The sequence below is a fragment of the Diabrotica undecimpunctata genome, chromosome 6 (assembly GCF_040954645.1).
Source record: "Diabrotica undecimpunctata isolate CICGRU chromosome 6, icDiaUnde3, whole genome shotgun sequence".
Lineage (NCBI taxonomy): Eukaryota > Metazoa > Arthropoda > Insecta > Coleoptera > Chrysomelidae > Diabrotica > Diabrotica undecimpunctata.
In genome coordinates, this window is record NC_092808.1 from 43283536 (window position 1) to 43302381 (window position 18846).

Sequence of the window (18846 nt, forward strand, 5' to 3'; positions counted from 1 at the left end):
GCAGTGTACGTCGTCATTGTTGTCATACAAATTTAGTTTTTATGATTTAAAAAAAAATATTATTTCTTTATATATATATATATATATATATATATATATATATATATATATATATATATATATATATATATATATATATCCTTTAGGCAAACTGCTCCTTTAATAATATACCTTATCTACAAATAATTACATTTACTCGATAAAGTAAAGTAAGGCTCCAGTCTCGATTACTGCTTAACAAAAACGTCCTCATCCTTTTTCCAATCCAATCTCTCAATAATCGCTCTCATCCATTTTTATTCATTTTCCTTATCTCTGTATAGATTCCTGTTAAACATTTTTTCATGTTTTGCATAATTGCTGCCTATCCAGCCTAAATATATTCGTATATTTGATTAATTTATTTGGTTATCTTTGTAAATTCTAATACCATTTGCCACATATTCATTTTCACTGACGTGAACACACTCCTGTGGTACTAAATTTTGCATCTGTTGTCTTGGATATATTTATTTTTAAATCAACCTTTGCAGTTTTCTTAATGAGTTCATGTACCATATCTTTTTGATGTTAGTAAAACTTCAGCTATATTGTCATTGTTAAAACCTTAGTTGAGTAAATATTCACAGTCTATTTTTATGCCCTTAGTTTTGGATCTAAATTCTTAAAAGCATGCTCCAGAACCGTAACAAAAAATTTAGGTGACATTGAATCTCCTTGTCAAACTCCTCGTGATATTTTTATTTGATTTCTATTTTTATATCGTTTAAGATTTGATTGTTAGTATATATTGTTTTTCCTGTATAACCTGATAAGTTCTGTATAAAGTCCTTTTACCCTATGACGGCCGATATGCAATTAAGATATCATCAGTGGGCCTCAAACAGTGGGGCGTTAATATTTAATTCCGATCGCTTGAAAAGTAAAAATATTAATTTCCTGTATTTCATGTTCAGTAATAATATTGGATTTTACTGTATCAAAAGCAAATAAAATGAATATAATATGTATATACAGGGCGTGCTAAAAGAAGTGGGACGAAACATTTCGAAACATCATATGTTCATCAAGGTCTCTATAAGTCTCTATTTTGCGTAGAGTGAAAATTATACTAATGGTTTTGCATGCAGTAAAATTAGAAAATACTTGCCACGTTGCTGGTATGTCCAAATTTGAATAAAATACATCCAAGACTTTACTTTCTGCAGAGACTGTATTTAATATAACCTTGAAACAAATTGGCACTAAATCACTTCCGAGTTTTCAGTAAAACAAAAGGTTTAAACACGTGTAGTCCAGTAATTATTAACAAAGCTATTGAGTGTATACAGTCCATTAATTAGACCTAAAGTACTTTCTCGTTTAACTAAAACACACCACAATGTCCGAACTGAATTCCCGAACCACGTTTTTGTTAGGTACTTCCTTTTAGCAAAGGATTTGCCGTATTCACTATCTGATATTTCACTATTAGAGTCGTCACTATCTGAATTGTCTATCCAAATAATTAGAGGCCGGACCTCATCTATAACACGCTTGGTTTAAAAAAACTGAACGATTATGTCTTCCGTATGTCAATACAATTTCGCCATTGTTCTGCCTTTATTTGTCCTAGCGATTCTTTCCATAAACTAAGAACGCTAGCGTTATCTGTAGTTTTGGATGCCTGTTTGTCATACAAATTTTTGGCTATACCCCAAAGTAACTTAATTGCATTATAGTGGCAATGGTAGGGCAGAAGTCGAACTTCATGGCAATATTGAAGAACTATTTGGTCAGTAACAAATTTCTTTTGAATTTTGTGCTCTCCACACCTTTGAAGTAAATCGACTTTTAAAAATATGTACATTATATACGCCAGAAGAAATTTAAAAAAATAGCATGTAATAAATTCATTGTTTAAATAAATATTCCGAACTCGTACTATTGCAATAAAATATTAAAAACAATAAACGATAACTTTGAGCAGTGCTGATTGAAACAACAGAGCAGTACAATGTTATTCATAAAGGTAGTATAAAATATATCACCGCTTATCTGGTCTAATACCTAGTAATAAAGTTACCAGCATTTAATTGCAAAGCGGTCTTCTTAGGTGGCAAATACTTTACCTATAATCTAATATGAATTCCTTAGCGCCAGTAAACATGTACGATAGTTTCTGCAAGTAGCTTATTTTTATAAATAGTTTAAATATTTCCATTTGATTTACAGCATGGGGATAAAAAAATAATAATGGTATATACAGGTTATATCGATAACTTTGATATACGACACAATATATATGTTTTATTAAAAATAAAACAAAATGTTTGTTTGGCACACGCCCAGTAAAACGAAGAATTTTAATGTTAAATATAAAGCAATAATATACGAAATTTTTTGGACCGTTTTAAATTTTTTATTCCCATCCTTTCACCCAACCGCAATCAGTACGTAATCGTTAAGGAAATATCAAATTCCCTTTCAAGACCCTCGAACACCGAACCTGTCCCTCATCCTTCATGGCTGCAATGCACGGCCCTTGAAAATTTGGAATTAATAATGTACGAATTAATAATTTTTTGCAGATTCCGACTACCAGTTGGGTTCGGCCTTGCAAACTCCGGGTCTGAATAATTCAGGGATTGCTCCCACCGAATACGAGACGACAACCGGGAACGGAGCTACAGGAACGCCGGTGGGGGTAGTAAACGTGACCGCCGCCTCTCAACAACAACCGCTGGGACCACTGCAGGAGGCCTACATGGCTCGGGACAGGAGTTATCCACCACAACACGTAAGTTTCTCCTATCCGAAATTATTCCGCTCCTTCGTTAAAAACCCAAACTATGTAAGCTATTCCAATATTTCTATTAGTCTATTGTTTTATGTTTTTCCAGTTTTTCCGTTAGTTTACCATTTTAATTGTTATCTTTAAAACTTAAACTACTTGGGTATTTCGAGATACCATCCAATATGTATGTTTTTCGAAAATTTATTTTTGATTGAATATTTTCACTGCCAACCTAATAAAAGTTCACCTAATTTTTGTTGCAATTAATGTTTGGTTAAAAAATCACGAAAAACTTACAAATTAAAGCAATTAGATATAGAAAATGCTTAAGAAATATTAAAATACCATAAAATATCATACTAAAATAGAAGGTGTTCCATTTAAGAAAGCTCAGAAATTACTAATTCCAAGTTTCGACGAATGCTGTACACCAAAATTAAATATTTCGCTATGTTAGCAACGTAAGCAAATGAAAAATCGTTTAAACATAAATAAATTCTGCATGGGCGTTTCCCATGTAAGTGTAGATTTTTTCTAAAACTGTCGTGATTACTAGTTTCCTAAATTATATTTGGGAGCTTTTGTAATATTCAAGAGTAACCGCTCTCTATAAACACAAAACAGTATCAATTTAAAGATATAAACTCTGGATTTTATAACATACAACTATTCTATAGTTTTAAAACAGTTATGGAGCCCTATTGGTAAGGTAGTATAATATATATAGTATACAGTATATGTATATATATATTTATATATATATATATATATATATATATATATATATATATATATATATATATAGTATTACTAATAATATAAGTATTCCAAAAATACTGAGAGTTGAAGACTGACTTGTTCCTTTTCCAATAACCTCAGCTGACCTAATCCGGTAAACTCTTAAAGAAAAAATACCTTTCTTTTGGATGGGTTAACAGAGAGGTTCTATAATACATTACCCTATTATAGACACCTTTTCTCTTAAAAGTTATTTCTTACTAACTCTCATACTAACTATAAAGATTTTTTCTGAGAAAACTTTTGTCCATATTTTTAAACTAGAAAGCCCATGGTTCAGATGATAAATAATTATAGTCCATTGCACTGGTAATATTACTCCATAAATAATTTTTGACATAATTCATGTGCACTGCACCTTTTATGTAATAACGTTTGTATATCCAGCAGTTTTACTTTTTTGCTCAGACTCAGCACTAAAGACAATTCCATGTAAATTAATAAGAATATTAAAAATTTTAATTTTTGAAAAATATTTTTATTTTATATTTACCTGCAAAATATTTGTTATAATCAGATAAGTTATTACCTAGAATTATATGTATTTTTAATCAGAGATCTCTAAGAGAGTAACATAAGCGTAGATATTGAATCCCTCAGCTTATACTTGGATTTCGACCATTCGGAGAAAGTGATACCTTTCTTCAGCGATACTCCCAAACCGGTTGCAAATTAATGGTACCCTAATAAGTTTTTCATAGTAGTACTTGTCATCAAAAAGAGTTTGTTTGTGTATTGTTAGCGAAAATGGCGAGACGTAGTAATATGCAAGTTATATTTAACTTTCGCGCAATTCGTACATAAACGTGTGTGTGATACATTGTGTATTAGTGAGACAAAACTCAAGTCAGTTTTGAAAAACAGAAAAATTGTTAATAGCGAAGTAGGGGTCGCACAATATAATAACCTATAACACGGCCTAAGACTAACGATCTTCCTGAGTGTTATAAGTTTAAAATGCGAGACATTATAATATAAAAATACTTGAATACAAAAACCACGTTTCTGTAGAAATGTTGTTAAAAAAATGAAACGAAAGAAATTTCTTCAAAATGTCCAATGTAAGTATCTGGAGAGTTTTCAGATTAGGTTTAGGTTCAAAATGGAACACGATAAAAAAGCCTTGTGTGAAGGAGGTGTTATTGTTCACAAAAGAATTGAGTTTTTAAGAAGCTATAACAAGGTTAAAAAAAAGAACACTACTTCGTTTGTTTATTCAGACGAAACGTTGATTTTTGCTAAAACTTATGTTGCTAAAAATGCTTCGAAATTTACATGAACTATCTGTTAAAGTTTTCGATAATGCCCTATACCACTCAGATATTTTAAATAAGCAACCAACACATTCCTGAATATTACATAAAATAGAAGACTGGTTAACGAATGAAAAAATTTCATTTCCTCAGGATTCACTCAAGTAGAAAGTACTAGAGTTAGCCAAAAGAAATGAAAAACCAAAAATATTTATAGTAGGCTAGATTATACATAGTTTTGAATACATGATGTAAAGACTGCTCCATACCATTGTGAGTTCAATCCCATTGAACATATTAAGATTATTTATAATCTTAATTTAAATCCCAGCCTTTTAAATGATTTCTTTAAGGTGACAATTGACATTACGTCAGTAGAAAATTAAGATTATTTATAATAATTAGAACATTAAGATTATTTTTTAATAATGATAAGATAATTTTCTAATGACATCTGTCAATTGTCCCATTTAAGGAACCATTATAAATGCTGCCATTCGATTTGTCTCATTCTATCTGCTCCTTCCTGGATAATTTGTACTAGAACGAATTTAAAAAAAATCTGTAATTTTTTACCAAATGAGATCTCTCCTAGTAATAAAACTTTAAATACTTGACGTATGTAAAACATTGTAAACTTTATATTAGTTATTTATATCATTGTTTTATTTGAGCATATCTCAGAAGATTGCTTAGAAAGCCGAAAATAATCGGCTCGGAAATAAATGTTTACACATTTCAAAAATACTTTTCTTTTTCCATTCCTTGATTTGTTAAAAACTATTAACTTGTCACTCTTCTTTTTCTTAAGTTTCCCACAATAATTTAAAAAGAGCTTTATAATTGCAACTGATATTGATTTGTGTGTTTAAGCAATAATCAGGGTTCAAGGTCTTCTAAAAGGACCATAAGCCTAAAATTTGTATTTGAGATATTATGTAAAATTTTATTGTTTTTGGTAGGAGAAAAGGAATGATTATTAAATTTAAAGTGATGTCCAAAGTTTGATTTATCTGTATTATTAAGATGTTCTTTGATTCTTTGAGCCAGGGTTCTCATTGTTCTACCCACATCGTCATATTACAATCACCACAAGACAATTTGTAATTACCACTTGTGTTTAGTTCATCAATTTTGTCCTTAATTTTGCTAAAAATATACTTAAGGTTGTGTTTGGTGTTAAAAGAAATGTTTAAGTTACCAATTTTTTTACAAAGTACTCTTGATATTTTTTCTGGCATTGGTCCTAAAGGAGATAAGGATCTCTAAATGGATGTAGTATTGGGTTTGTTTTCCACACTAGAAGCTTGGTTTAGTCTTCTCGAGTATTGAGCTTCCAATGATCTTATCTATAGTAGAAGGAGGGAAATCATTTTTGTTTGCTATTTGTTTAATAAGTGAGAATTCTTTAATATAGTTTTCTTGAGACATAGGGATGTTAAGAAGTCTATGGACATAACATAACCATCTTATGTTAAAAAAGATAATTAGATGGTAATATGATCAGTTTGGGTAGGTTTTCTAAAAATTGAAAATTCAAATGTAGAACAAGAAGAAGAGGAAAAATTCGTCTTAATGATTAAATCGAATTTCAAAGATTAACACATATCTTCAATATAACAGCCAAGAAATACAATGTGATAATATCAGCAGAAAAAAACCAAATGTATGACAATATCTAAATACCCACTTCGATGTAAAATCGAAATTTAGGGGAAAATAATAAACCAGGAAACAAGGTTTAGATATCTGGGAATAGATAGTTACGGAGATATTGAAGAAGAAGTCCGACAACAAAGGTTAAATCTTAATGACACAATCTGGAAGAACAAACACCTAAGACATGACACAAAAACAAGAATCTATAAAGCAGCAATTATTAACACCTATATTAACATACACGGCGGAGACAAGACCTGACATATCTAAAAGGAGACGACTACTAGAAACAACAGAGATGAAAATACTCCGTTTCATTCATTTATGTTGATACCATGCTCGTTCAGATGTTCCTTCTGACAAGTATGTTCTAAAAGCGTCGTGAATAGCTTTGGAGAGACTTTGTCTCCTTGTCATATTTGTCGCTGTATACAGAATGTATTTGTTTCTTGTTCAGATAGTCTTACGCTAGCTGTGGCATTTTGGAAGATATATTTAATTATGGTAGTGTAGCGATGGTCTATTCGGCATTTTGTCAATGATTTTAACATTTTCTGATCGCTTATGGTGTCGAATGCTTTCTCGTAGTCGACAAATATAAGTACCACTAGTTTGTTGTATTCTGCAGACTTCTCTATTAGGTTCTTTATCACTAGTAAGTGGTCGTTAGTGCTGTATTTCGATCTAAATCCAGCTTGTTCTCTAGACTGATATAAGTCTAATGTAGCGTCTAGTCTTTTTTTGATAATTTTTATGAAAAGTTATATATGTGTGAAAGAAAACTGATAGTAGGTTAGTTTTTAAATCTGTTAGGTGTCTTTGCTTGTGTAATAAAGTAATGACTGCATTATTCCATTGAGAAGAAGTTTTTCCTTGGTAGATGCATTCTGGATTTTGGTTCTATCAGTAGTAATGTTTTCATCTTCGTTTTTTATTTTGTACATATTTTTTTTTTGTCTATGTTGTTGGTATTTCGCAACAAAACTCTTAAACTTTTATTTTCTTGAATCGTTTTAGTTATTTTTCTTGTATTGTTTTCTCTTACGTCTGTTCGGATTGACCGGTAGATATCTTTATTTAATTTCTGTATTGTTGTGTAGCTGGAGCCTTATTTTTCCATCAACTGTCTTCATTACCTATTAGCTCTTTGGTATTATTTTGGCTTAGTTTTTCTTTATGAGTCAGAACGGTTGAGCAACACTTCCTTTCTGTCTCTTTTAGAGCGTTCATTTTTTCATTAAATGAATTTTTTATTTCATGAAATGAAATGAGAGAACTATATGTTATATTCCTAGTTAGGTATTTATTGCCTTTTATCGTATAACCGTATCGCAAGTTAAATAAAGCATTAAGAATATACTAAGATAGTATTTGAGCAGTATATTATAAGCTAGGAATATGTTTAAATTATGGAAAACAAGTTAAATGAAAGTTATTTCAAAATGTGAAGAATTTATTCTTGTGCGAACAACTTCAGCGTAAACCTTTTAGAATCTCTCAGTCACGCAAAACAAATGTCAGACTTTAAATTAACTTTGATATCGCTATGTATTATGCCGTAAACTTATAATCATAAGAACAAAAGCTTAATAGACCTAATAGTTCCGTAACTATCTCCCCAACCTCAATTTACATGTCTGTTTTCATTTGGAACGGAAGATGAACTTTCTGATAATGGTAATTAATTCAGTTTACCTTGTTTTGCATACTTAGTGTTGCTGTAATAGAGCGTCGATACTAGTAAGTTTGCAAAAGTTTATGAGGTGTTCGAAAACTTGCTGCTTGCATGTAGACGTAGTTTGTGTTACGTAATCTTTCAGGTAACTTACTTGATGAATCTTATTTTATCTGAACATACAAAATCTTTTAAGCATTACAAGATTAATGGCACTTTTGCTCAAAATTAAATCATTATAAAATATGTTTGCATGTACGTTAGCTTAGTTATGTTAATATACATAATAACACCAATTATTACGTCTGTGCCAAGATTTCTATGAAAGTTCAATAAAGTAGTAATAAATACATGATACACTAACTTTTGTACATATTCTAATAAAGAATATATAGGACAAAGTTCAAGATCCATAAAATACCGAATTGCCTCCCACAAAAGTGACTGAAGATTAGACCCAGAAAGATGCACTCTTACCACACATATACACGATAATATTCACACACATAGTTCCTTTAAATAATCTTAGGTGTTGAAAATAACTATAGTAGTAGAATCTTTTGACCGGTCACTACGGAATTTCCATTTTTATATCCTAATCTTCAAAACTTATATCATGAAATTTCGGTTTAAAGTTTTAACAACAAATGTGATGCTTTTGAAGTGTGCCTAAAAACACTTAATTTAAACTTTTACATTAACCCTAGAACCACACAGTGATGATTGCGGCATATCTAGTACCGTGGCGTCGGATACATCATTCTAATTTTACCGCTATTTTATATCGAAAACTTACTTTACTGTAAAAAACAGACAATTGTAAACTAAATAACTAAACTCATAATAGATTTTAGTGAAAAATACGTTTATTTGATATATAAAAAAATTTATAAAATACATTAGAAGTACATAAACGATTAAACAAAAGTAATACAATTCTTCATATTCCAAGTTATAAAATGGAACAAAAAAAAACAACAAAAACGGTTAAACAAAATAAAAAATTACAAAATTTTTATTAATAATTAATTATAATGCTGTGGGCAAACAATTCGTTTGTGCTCACCACTCACACTTTTATTACAATGATGGCAGATAATCAGATTTTTAATAGTACCTAAGACATTCAGACTTATAAATTCTTAATGATCTGTTTTACATGGCAAATAAAAATTATTTTCGAAATGATTGCATTTGCTAGTGTTATAATTAAATTAATAAATGTCAGTTTACTCTCAAAGTAAATATTTCTGGTAAATAAAATCTATAAATCTGTGTTTTACTTACGTAGTCAGAGCACAAATTAATATCCAAAAACATTTAATGATAAATAAAACTATTCAATACTGAATTATTTATTTCATAAACATACATAGGTAAGACTAAACAGTATACAATACTAGGAAACTTTAGAAACATTCCCTACCGAAAAATTATATTTAATTTTCTAATTTTTGACCCAGTTTAATCCAACACGGATTAGTTTTTTCGCTTCAAATTTTCAGCTTCCTTGGATTTTAAATTTCTATAATGTATTCTAATTATTGTTCTAAGTTTACAAAAGTTTTTAATGAGCGCATATGGAAACACTTCTTCTCTTTTTAAAATCCTTTTTGAAATGTTTCCAATAACTCCATTATTTTTTCTATAGGTATCAATATATTTTTCATAATATTTATTCCATAATTTTATTTTTCGTCGCCGTGGATGTGAAGAGAGCTAACCCACATTTTCTTAAAAATGAGCTAACTGCAGCATCGCAATCAAAAAGAAAGATTTCATATTGTAATGAAGAGATCTAAGTGAATATGTTGTTTCTAATGGTTTATATAAGGAAGACATAGCCAGACAGGCAAAGGCCCATCCAGGATTATGATGCCAAAAGAAGAAGAAGAAGAAGAATGGTTTATATTCTAAAGTGTGAAAGGATGCTAAGTAAACTCACAATCCTTATTTTTTGGAGTGAAGTGATCTATGCCACTTACCACCACCGGGTACTGAACATATTGTCAGTGGTGAACAGAGCTATCAGACGCTTGAGCTTATTATGCAAATAACAACATCCAGATAAATTATTATGACACAGTCGATTAGTCACCTTATCATTAGCTGTGGTTTGCTGTTAAAGCAAAATCTCACGGTACACGATTGTAACAAGTATTAAATTTATTTTATACGTAAACGCAAAAGGCTTCCATCAACTTGGAAACGCAATCAACAAAGGAGCCTCAGACTTTCTTTAAAGAAACATCTTTCGCAAAAAGGTAATATTGTTAGAGGAAAATCTGTTAAACCCGGTAATTGTAAATGTCACTATATGTTAGGAAGAGAGGCAAAAATAATTGATGATTTTCACTCCACTCAAGATAAAAGAGGAAGATGGAGCTTTACCAGTAGTAGATTTACGCAAAAAATACCTAATCGGCAATATAAAACAAATAATGAAGATGCCGCCTCTAAACGCAAATACACTATGGTGTACAATTTAAGATTGGACGACGATAACATCCATGTATGTAAAAAGTTTTTTCTGAGTACATTTGATATATCTAAAAAAAAAGCTGAAACGGCTTTAAAAAAGTCAAAGTCGTCAGGTATCGTAGAGGAGAACAAGATAGGTCAAAAAGTTCCCCTAATAAAATCCCAAATAATTAAAAGGAGGTAGTACGTAATCAAATTAAATCACTACCGGTGATTGATTCTCACTATTGTCGAAGTTCAACCAAGAGGAAATACATACCTTCTGGTTTGTCTGAAAAACGACTTTACCAGGATTATTTAAAATACTGCGAAGAGTATCGGGAAGATTCAGTGTCGTTTTATTATTATAAACATATATTCAGCACCGAATTTAACTATGGTTTCCATAAACCAAAAACAGACCTATGTAGCTTTTGAACGCAATTCACAAATAAAACCGAAGACGAAAAAGAAAAACATCAAGATGAATGAAATCTACATCAAATTCGAAAGAAGGAGGCTAGAGAGCATAAGAAAATTGACAAAGATCGTGCTAAAATTTATAATACTTTCACTACCTTCACTATGGATATGGAAAAGCTTTTACTGACTTCTCAATTAGAAGTGGGGCAATTATATTATAAACGGTAAAAACCTACAATTTTACGGTGTATAATCTCAAAACTACTGTCGCTATTTACTACATGTGTCATGAATTGAATGGTACAAAATGATCATCAGAAGTAGTTACATGCTTATGGAACATGCTTTCTAAGCTACCATCTGAAGTGAGTGAAGTAACATTTTATTCTGATACTACAACAAGTCAAAATAGAAATTCCATTTTATCTGCAATGTTTACAAAAGCTTTGTCTTCTTTTGATAATTTACAAATTATTAATCAAAAGTTCATGGAATCCGGATATTCCGGAATGAAATGCGACAGCGTTCCTTCTGAGATTGAAAGTAGGGGACGAAAAATTAAAATATATGTGCCTGACGGGTGATACACAGTGACAAGAACAGCCAAAGTAAATTACCCTCTATACGTCGTTAAGAAATTAGATTACAGCCATTTTTTAGACTTCAAAACAGCGAAAAATTAATTATTAACAAAACGAAGACAGTCGATAGCCATGTTATGAAGAGGTTAAATATCAAATGGCTGCAATATAGAAAAGAACACCTTGATGTATAGTCTTCTATAAAACACAACGTAGTCAGGTAGACTTCAAACAATTGTGCATTTGTAGAAACACTCGAGTTGACAACAATGTTTTCAGTGAGGTTCCGAAACTGTATCCTTCTGCTTAAAGAATAGAGCCTAAGAAACTAAAAGATCTACAAGATCTTTGTAGGTCAGGTACTATCCCAGCCACCTACCATGATTACTACCTCCGACTTCTAAAACCAATAGAGAGAATCGCTGCAGATGATTCGGAATCCGAGTAGCGATAAAATAATAAGATTTCTGTATATTCAATGTTAAATAATATTCAATGTTAAAGACTAAAAACTAAATTGAATTTCTCATACTTTTGTGTTATTTTTGTATCCAAAATTAAACATTTTAAGCATAATCTCACCTTGTATTATTTAATTTCGTAGACTTAGATTTCTTCACACAACAAAAAACAGTATGACTTGTGAAAAGTTATCTAGTGGTGAATGGAGCTAAGTGAACGAAACCCTTCTACCCTCATATAAATTAATGTTTTGTTAGTGTTTGGTTCAGTACAAAGTAGGTAACACTTTGTTTGATAAATCCTAAAAAAAATTTAGGAATAGTTTAATGAACAGGAAAGTTATAAGCTAAAATGTATTTTTTCCTGGACATGGTAATCTAAAATGCTCATTATCTCGAAACTGCCTTTTGTTGGTTAGCTCTATTCACATCCACGGCGACGTTTTATGAACCACTCATCTGTAGGCTTGATAAGATTACAAAAAGATTAGAAGATTAGAATTAGAATAAGATAGAAAGATTAAAAAAAGACATAAGGTTACAAAAAGAGTTGCTGCACCCATGATGGTAAACTATAACTATGTTCACTAACTTTGTATGTGAAATTACCTAAATCAGGTAAACTATCTTTAATTTTTTCTGCTAAATACCCAGCGATGTATTCTAAGGCATCTTCTGTAGTTTCCTGCAAATCACTGACAACACAATATGAGGTGATAGACTGATTAGAAGATGATTCTTGTGAAGAGAAAGAACTATTGTAAGATCCATCAGGTTCTTTTATTTTTTCTTGAGGAATTTTAAGATTAGCTTTTTAGAATACTTTTGGACTAATATCTTGATCCACACTTTGTTTAACTGTGTTAACAGCAGCATCAAAAATACCAGAATTTTTTCCTAGAAGTATCATTCGAATTCTGTGGAGTGGTGCTAATGGACTAGGATGTTCATCAGGACCACCTCAATGCCTAACGTGGAAAAAGAAATTTTCTAAAGAATCTTGATTGAGTCTATGTGTACATATATATTTAATATCAAAAGCTTGTTTCATATTAACAAATAACATTTGTAAAGATTTTATCGATAACACCATTCCTTATGGTGTTAAGATGTTCATTTTGCATGTTAAAATGATTTCCATAAGCACTTTTAGAAGGAACTGTTCCTTGTGGTGTATACCTATTGAATATAGCAAACCATAAATTTACATCAGCAATGAAATTACCCAAATTTTCGCCTAACTGTTCATTCAGGCTTATGTCTCTTAAGAGCTGTTGCAACAGTATTAGACAAAAGCTGAGCAGCGATTCGAAGATTCTGTCTATGAGATTTTTCACATTCAATGTGTTTTTTATTAATTTTCCAATACTGATTAACCTCTTGGTCAGTAAAAGCATTTAAAGATTCTAAAGGCTTTTTGATAATAACAGTACCATCCTCTAATTGAAAACCAACATCTAGTAACCAGATTCGTAAAAGTTTTAATACATGTGGGGCATCTGCAAATATATATACATTTTAATCAGTTTCAGGATGTTTGAAAAATGTTTTATCTACAGTAACTCCAAGTTTTTTCCACAAACCAATATTTGAAGCACCACAATCACTAGCACAAGCAACAACGTTACATGAAATGTAATGAAGTTCCTTAATTATTTCTATTAATATTCCAGCTGTCATTTTTTGGTCAAAATTGATATAAATTGGCTGTTTCCAAGAAGCAGAATGACTTCTAATGATAACTACCTGCATTTGCTTGTGTGGATCCGAAATTCTGTCTTTAGTGACGTCATACCCTTCAATAGATTTTATTTTCACTTTAACGAATTGCAGCACGACCGTCTTTTCTATAGTCGTAAAATTTTCCGCAGCCAATTTCATCATTACCAATATGTCTTTCAAAAGGACTTCACTAACACTTATCTTGCAAGCCCATTTTCTTAAAGATGATAGAACAGGTAGAAGATAACGCAAAGAATTTTTTAAATAGAGGTAAATTTTCTTACCGTAATGCCTAAAAGTAAAAGCTCTAGATATTTCTTCTGTATTCCAACGAACTTTCTTCTTTTTTTCAGAAAGAAGTGCAATTTGGTTTGTGGTTAACACTTTATTTAACAAATTTTCAGCAAAAATTTCAGATTTTTTTGATTTTTTCTAAAAATTCACATTTTTTGCTTTAGAATATCTTAACTGACTTGTTAAACTTTTTATTTTAATTTAACTCTTTTTCTTCAAATTGGAATGATCAGCTAATAATTTTTCATACTTGTTTAATAATTCGTTGTATTTTGCTTCAAAATCTACTTCAGGCTTTAAATCTATATTGTCACCAGCTTGTTCAAAAATTATTTCAGATTCAGTAATAGTATGTTCATGTTGATTAGATGCAATACTCAAAATATTTGAATCAACCTTTGTAATTTCTGCTACAAGTTGCTTTCTGTTTCTAACATCTAATCTACCTTCACGAGTAGAGACAGAAGGTATATTTATATAAACAAAGTGTTGGAACTGCAGTTTGCTTTAAAAGGCGTTTAGTAGGTAAACCTAAGATAAGTGACGTTAAAAAATTTTTATAGGGATTTTATTGCTTAATTCTTTATACCTAGTAATTCATTTTGAAGATCTCTTTCATAGTCATTGTTTGTAAAATGAACATAGCATATTCTATTAGAATCAGGATTAATCAGCTCTTCTGCATCGCTTAACCCATTCAGCCCTCATAGTTTCCGACACTAAATCCTTTTCTATTGGAAAACTGTGAAAAATAATAGGCATATTCTTGGTTTTCACACTCTTAAAATTATTGTCACAACCATATAATGGCACATTTATTACAAGTCATTTTGTTTATACAAGTAAATTGATATAGAAACAATAATTAAATAGTATTATAAGGCCGTTAAATCGCTAGTACAACAAAAAAAATTGGCAGCAGTCACAACTGTTCTATATTACAAAACAATAAAAAATGTCAACGACGAATCCCCACGCCTACGTCACACTCAACACAACGCATTTCTTACATTAAAGCATAGGACAAAATCAATCCTATCTGTGTTTAGTGTCCTTGGGTATTACCTACAAAAAAATCGAGAATCATCGAGATGTTATCGAAAAGTCATAAAAACATTGAAGTTGACAGTTTAAGGAACAGTAGTATTTCAGTTTTTGAAGTTAATATATGTCATTAAGTTAAAGTATTGTAATATTGTTGATATTTAAATAAAATTAATTTTAAAGAAGTGTAACATTGGTGTCATCGGTGGTATAAGGAAGATATTTAGTAATTGGTAATGGTTAATCTAAGGTCTACTGAATTTTATATTGAAATAAATACTTCCGGACCCCCCCCCCCATGTTTTACCGAAAAATCGAATCCGAAATGGAAATCGAAACGTCAAAATAAACTTATTTTAAAGTAAATTTGAGGCTTTTTTCCCAGTATAAATAATAAACCAGATGACTTTGAGGCAAACAAATGTCCAACTTATCTTAGAAGCAAACCATTGGTTAATATGATTTTTTACAGATACGTCTGGTTTTATATTGGTTTTTATCATTTGCTGGTTCGTTGGTAATGATTTTATTTACTGAATTGTTACAGATGTTGTTTAAATAAACCTGATTAGTGATTCTAACGATGATGCTGCGTTGAGGACAAAGTTTTAGCTACCTTAGATACATACATCTAAAATTAGTTTTCTAAGAGCCTTTGATTGTAACACAAGATTGTTAGTTTGCTTGCAGAGAGTTAAAATGTATTCATGTCAACGATCTATAGTAACTGATTGTCCAAAGAAGATATAATCTAAGAAACTAGATATTTAAAATGCTTGTCATTTGACGCTTGTTGATTGTTAGAAAGTAAAAAAGCAGAAGATAAATCTAAAATTTAACATTTTTAGATAATTTGTACTTGCTGAAAAATAAGCTTTATTTCTGATAATCGCCAAAATTCAATCAAACATATTAAATATTAGATCAATAACCCAAAAAATTGTTTAAAATTCTGTAGAAAAGATAATAAAAAAAATGCTTATTCGTTTTATAGATTTATTTAAAACTTTCAGTATTGTAACTCGCTTCAATACTTTTTTAGTATTAAAAAAATATAGTTATTAACAAAGTGCTAAGTACATGTTAAAATTTATCGGTTACGCTCAAACCACTATGCGATAGCGCAATATCTCTTCCTTAAAAGTAGCATACGACAGCTCCTGTGATTTACAATGAACGGAAAATAATGGAAGAGGTAAAACAGTGCTAGCTAGCTAACAAACTCCAGCAACGCCACAATTACCGAAAATGTTTCGTAAACATGGAACATTCTAGGTAATGGCTTGTATAATACATCAATTACAGACGAATTCTTTAGCGTTTCTCTAACTTTAACCTTTAAATTAATTAAGAAACAAATAAATTATTTATTTTTATTGTAGTGTGTATATACACGGTTATTCTATCATTAAAAATTTGCATTTATTTCTTTGGTATAAACACAATATTTTTTATTATACCATACGTAAAACCCCAAGATTACTTATAATTTGAGCTAGCCCAAAAACAGTTTTGATCTATTAAGACAATTAAAAATAAATATAATTATAATTTTGCATAATTACATTAAGAAAATAAGTAGAATCAAATGGTATATATATATATATATATATATATATATATATATATATATATATATATATATATATATATATATATATATATATATATATATATATATATTTAGTGGATTTTCTTGGGCTTAGGTTCATAAAAAAAAATTTGATTTGATACTAAGACATTTTCATATATTTTTAGACGTTTCCGCAGGAAATCCATGCCTTTTTCAAGAAGTAATATTGACTAAAAAAACATTTTATGACAGACATAATACGGTTTAAAAGTTAAACTTTTGACTTACCAAGCATGTAAAAATTCGGTACTAACAAGTAGACGTCACAATTGAAATAATATTAAATTATTTAATGAATTTCATGTCCTAAGTGCTTATATGATACAGTCTGCACAATATCCCTTCCATCAACAGCAATATTTCGATTTACACCAGATTAGTCATTATTTCCATTTTCCGCCATTAGTCCGAACTCCAAGGAAGGGGGACAAATTTTTTCAAACATTATTATTACATTATCCATATGAACGACTATACAGACGATGTCATCTGCAAATCTCAAATGACTGAGCTTTTCTCCATTTATGGAGAATGAGAATTATGCGCCCTCTTGCAAGACTGTTCTAAAAGAGTCGTGAACAGCTTTGGAAAGACGGTGTCTACTTGCCGTCTTTGTCGCTTCTTCTTCTTCTTCTGCTTCCGTTTATATAGACATGATTCTGTCTGTTTTTCAATGTCCCTCCAGTAATTTGTCGTTCCATCGTTTTCGTAGTCTTCCTACTGATCGTCTTCCTATTGGGGAACCGACTCCTGTCATCTTTTCTAGTCTATTTGTTGTCATTTAGCTTATATGATCATTCCATTCTACTCTTCTATTATTTACCCAGTTCTTGATGTTCTCCACCTTGCATTATCGTCGTATATCTGTACTTCTAGCTCTGTCCTATAGTGTCTTACCATCAATTTTTCTAAGTGTTTTCATTTCTGCTGTTTCTAACATCCTCTTTGTCTTCTCTGTGTCAGGTTTTGTTTATTTAATATTGGTCTGATGACTGTTTTGTAAATTCTGCCTTTCGTTTCATTCCCGATATTTTTATTTTACTCCTCGCTGTATGTAGAATTTATTTGTTTCTGGTTCAGATAGTCTTACGCTAGCTGTGGCATTTTGGTAGATATATTTGATAATGTTAGTGTAGCCATGGTCTATTCAGCATTCGGCATATTCGGCAAAAATTGAAAGAGTACAAAGATTTAAATATCTGGGATATACAGTAAATCATAAGTGGGAGACGTAGGGATTAAGATCCGACTTGAAATAACAAGATCTTGATTTATCAAAAGGAGAAAACTTTTAAGCAACCGCAACCTAAGCGTTAGCATCCGATGAGTGACACAATTTGTTACGTACTGTGTAACGATAAGACTACCAAAGAGAATTGAAGTACTATTGTAAAAATAATACCTCAATCAACCATTGGAGCTTATCGTCTATACCTTGCCTAGCTCAGTATCTCAAGGGTGAGTTCGTCTTGTCTTAAACTAGGGATTGAACCTGAGTTCTCAGTTGATAGCAAATAGGACAAATTTTAACCAAACATATTTATTTAAATGAATAAAAAAACAATAATTAACCCTGCCAAAGCTTAACAGTTAATAAGTGTTACTTATTGCTTCGATGGGCTGCTTGTGTGTTCTAGCTGTTGGGTCCTCCAATTAGAAATTGTGATTTCTGGAGAGCTGCAATCACACGTGGCTGTATGTCCTGATTAGTAAAATTTAATGTGGCCAATCAATTCGATCTGGTCAATTAAGTTGTTGATAAACCAATATTTACAATAAATTCAATGAATCCAAATAAATGTCCAATAAATCAATAAACTAAAAGGAACAACTTGCATTAGAAACACATCAAAAAGAAAGGTTTAACTTCCTTGCCATCTTATAAAATTACACTTAATCAAATAGCGTATGGCAAGGATAAAATGAAATATGAATGTTACTACTTAGTTAAATTCTGTTAAAGAGTCCTAATGCATATATCAGAAAAAAATGTGCTTTCGAAAGAAAGTAAGGTTACTTTGGAAATGCGGTCAGAATTATAGAATAAATATCACAATGAAAGTACTT

General features: G+C 30.6%; 1 protein-coding gene across 1 annotated transcript in view; it reads left to right on the top strand.

Annotated features, from left to right (window-relative positions):
- The window catches only part of LOC140444316 (nephrin-like), a 368578-nt gene that overhangs the window by 344342 nt on the left and 5390 nt on the right, over positions 1 to 18846 (top strand). Inside the window, exon 10 of the mRNA XM_072536066.1 lies at positions 2571 to 2779. Coding sequence (XP_072392167.1) covers positions 2571 to 2779 — 209 coding nt within the window. The remainder of the gene's footprint in view (positions 1 to 2570; positions 2780 to 18846) is intronic.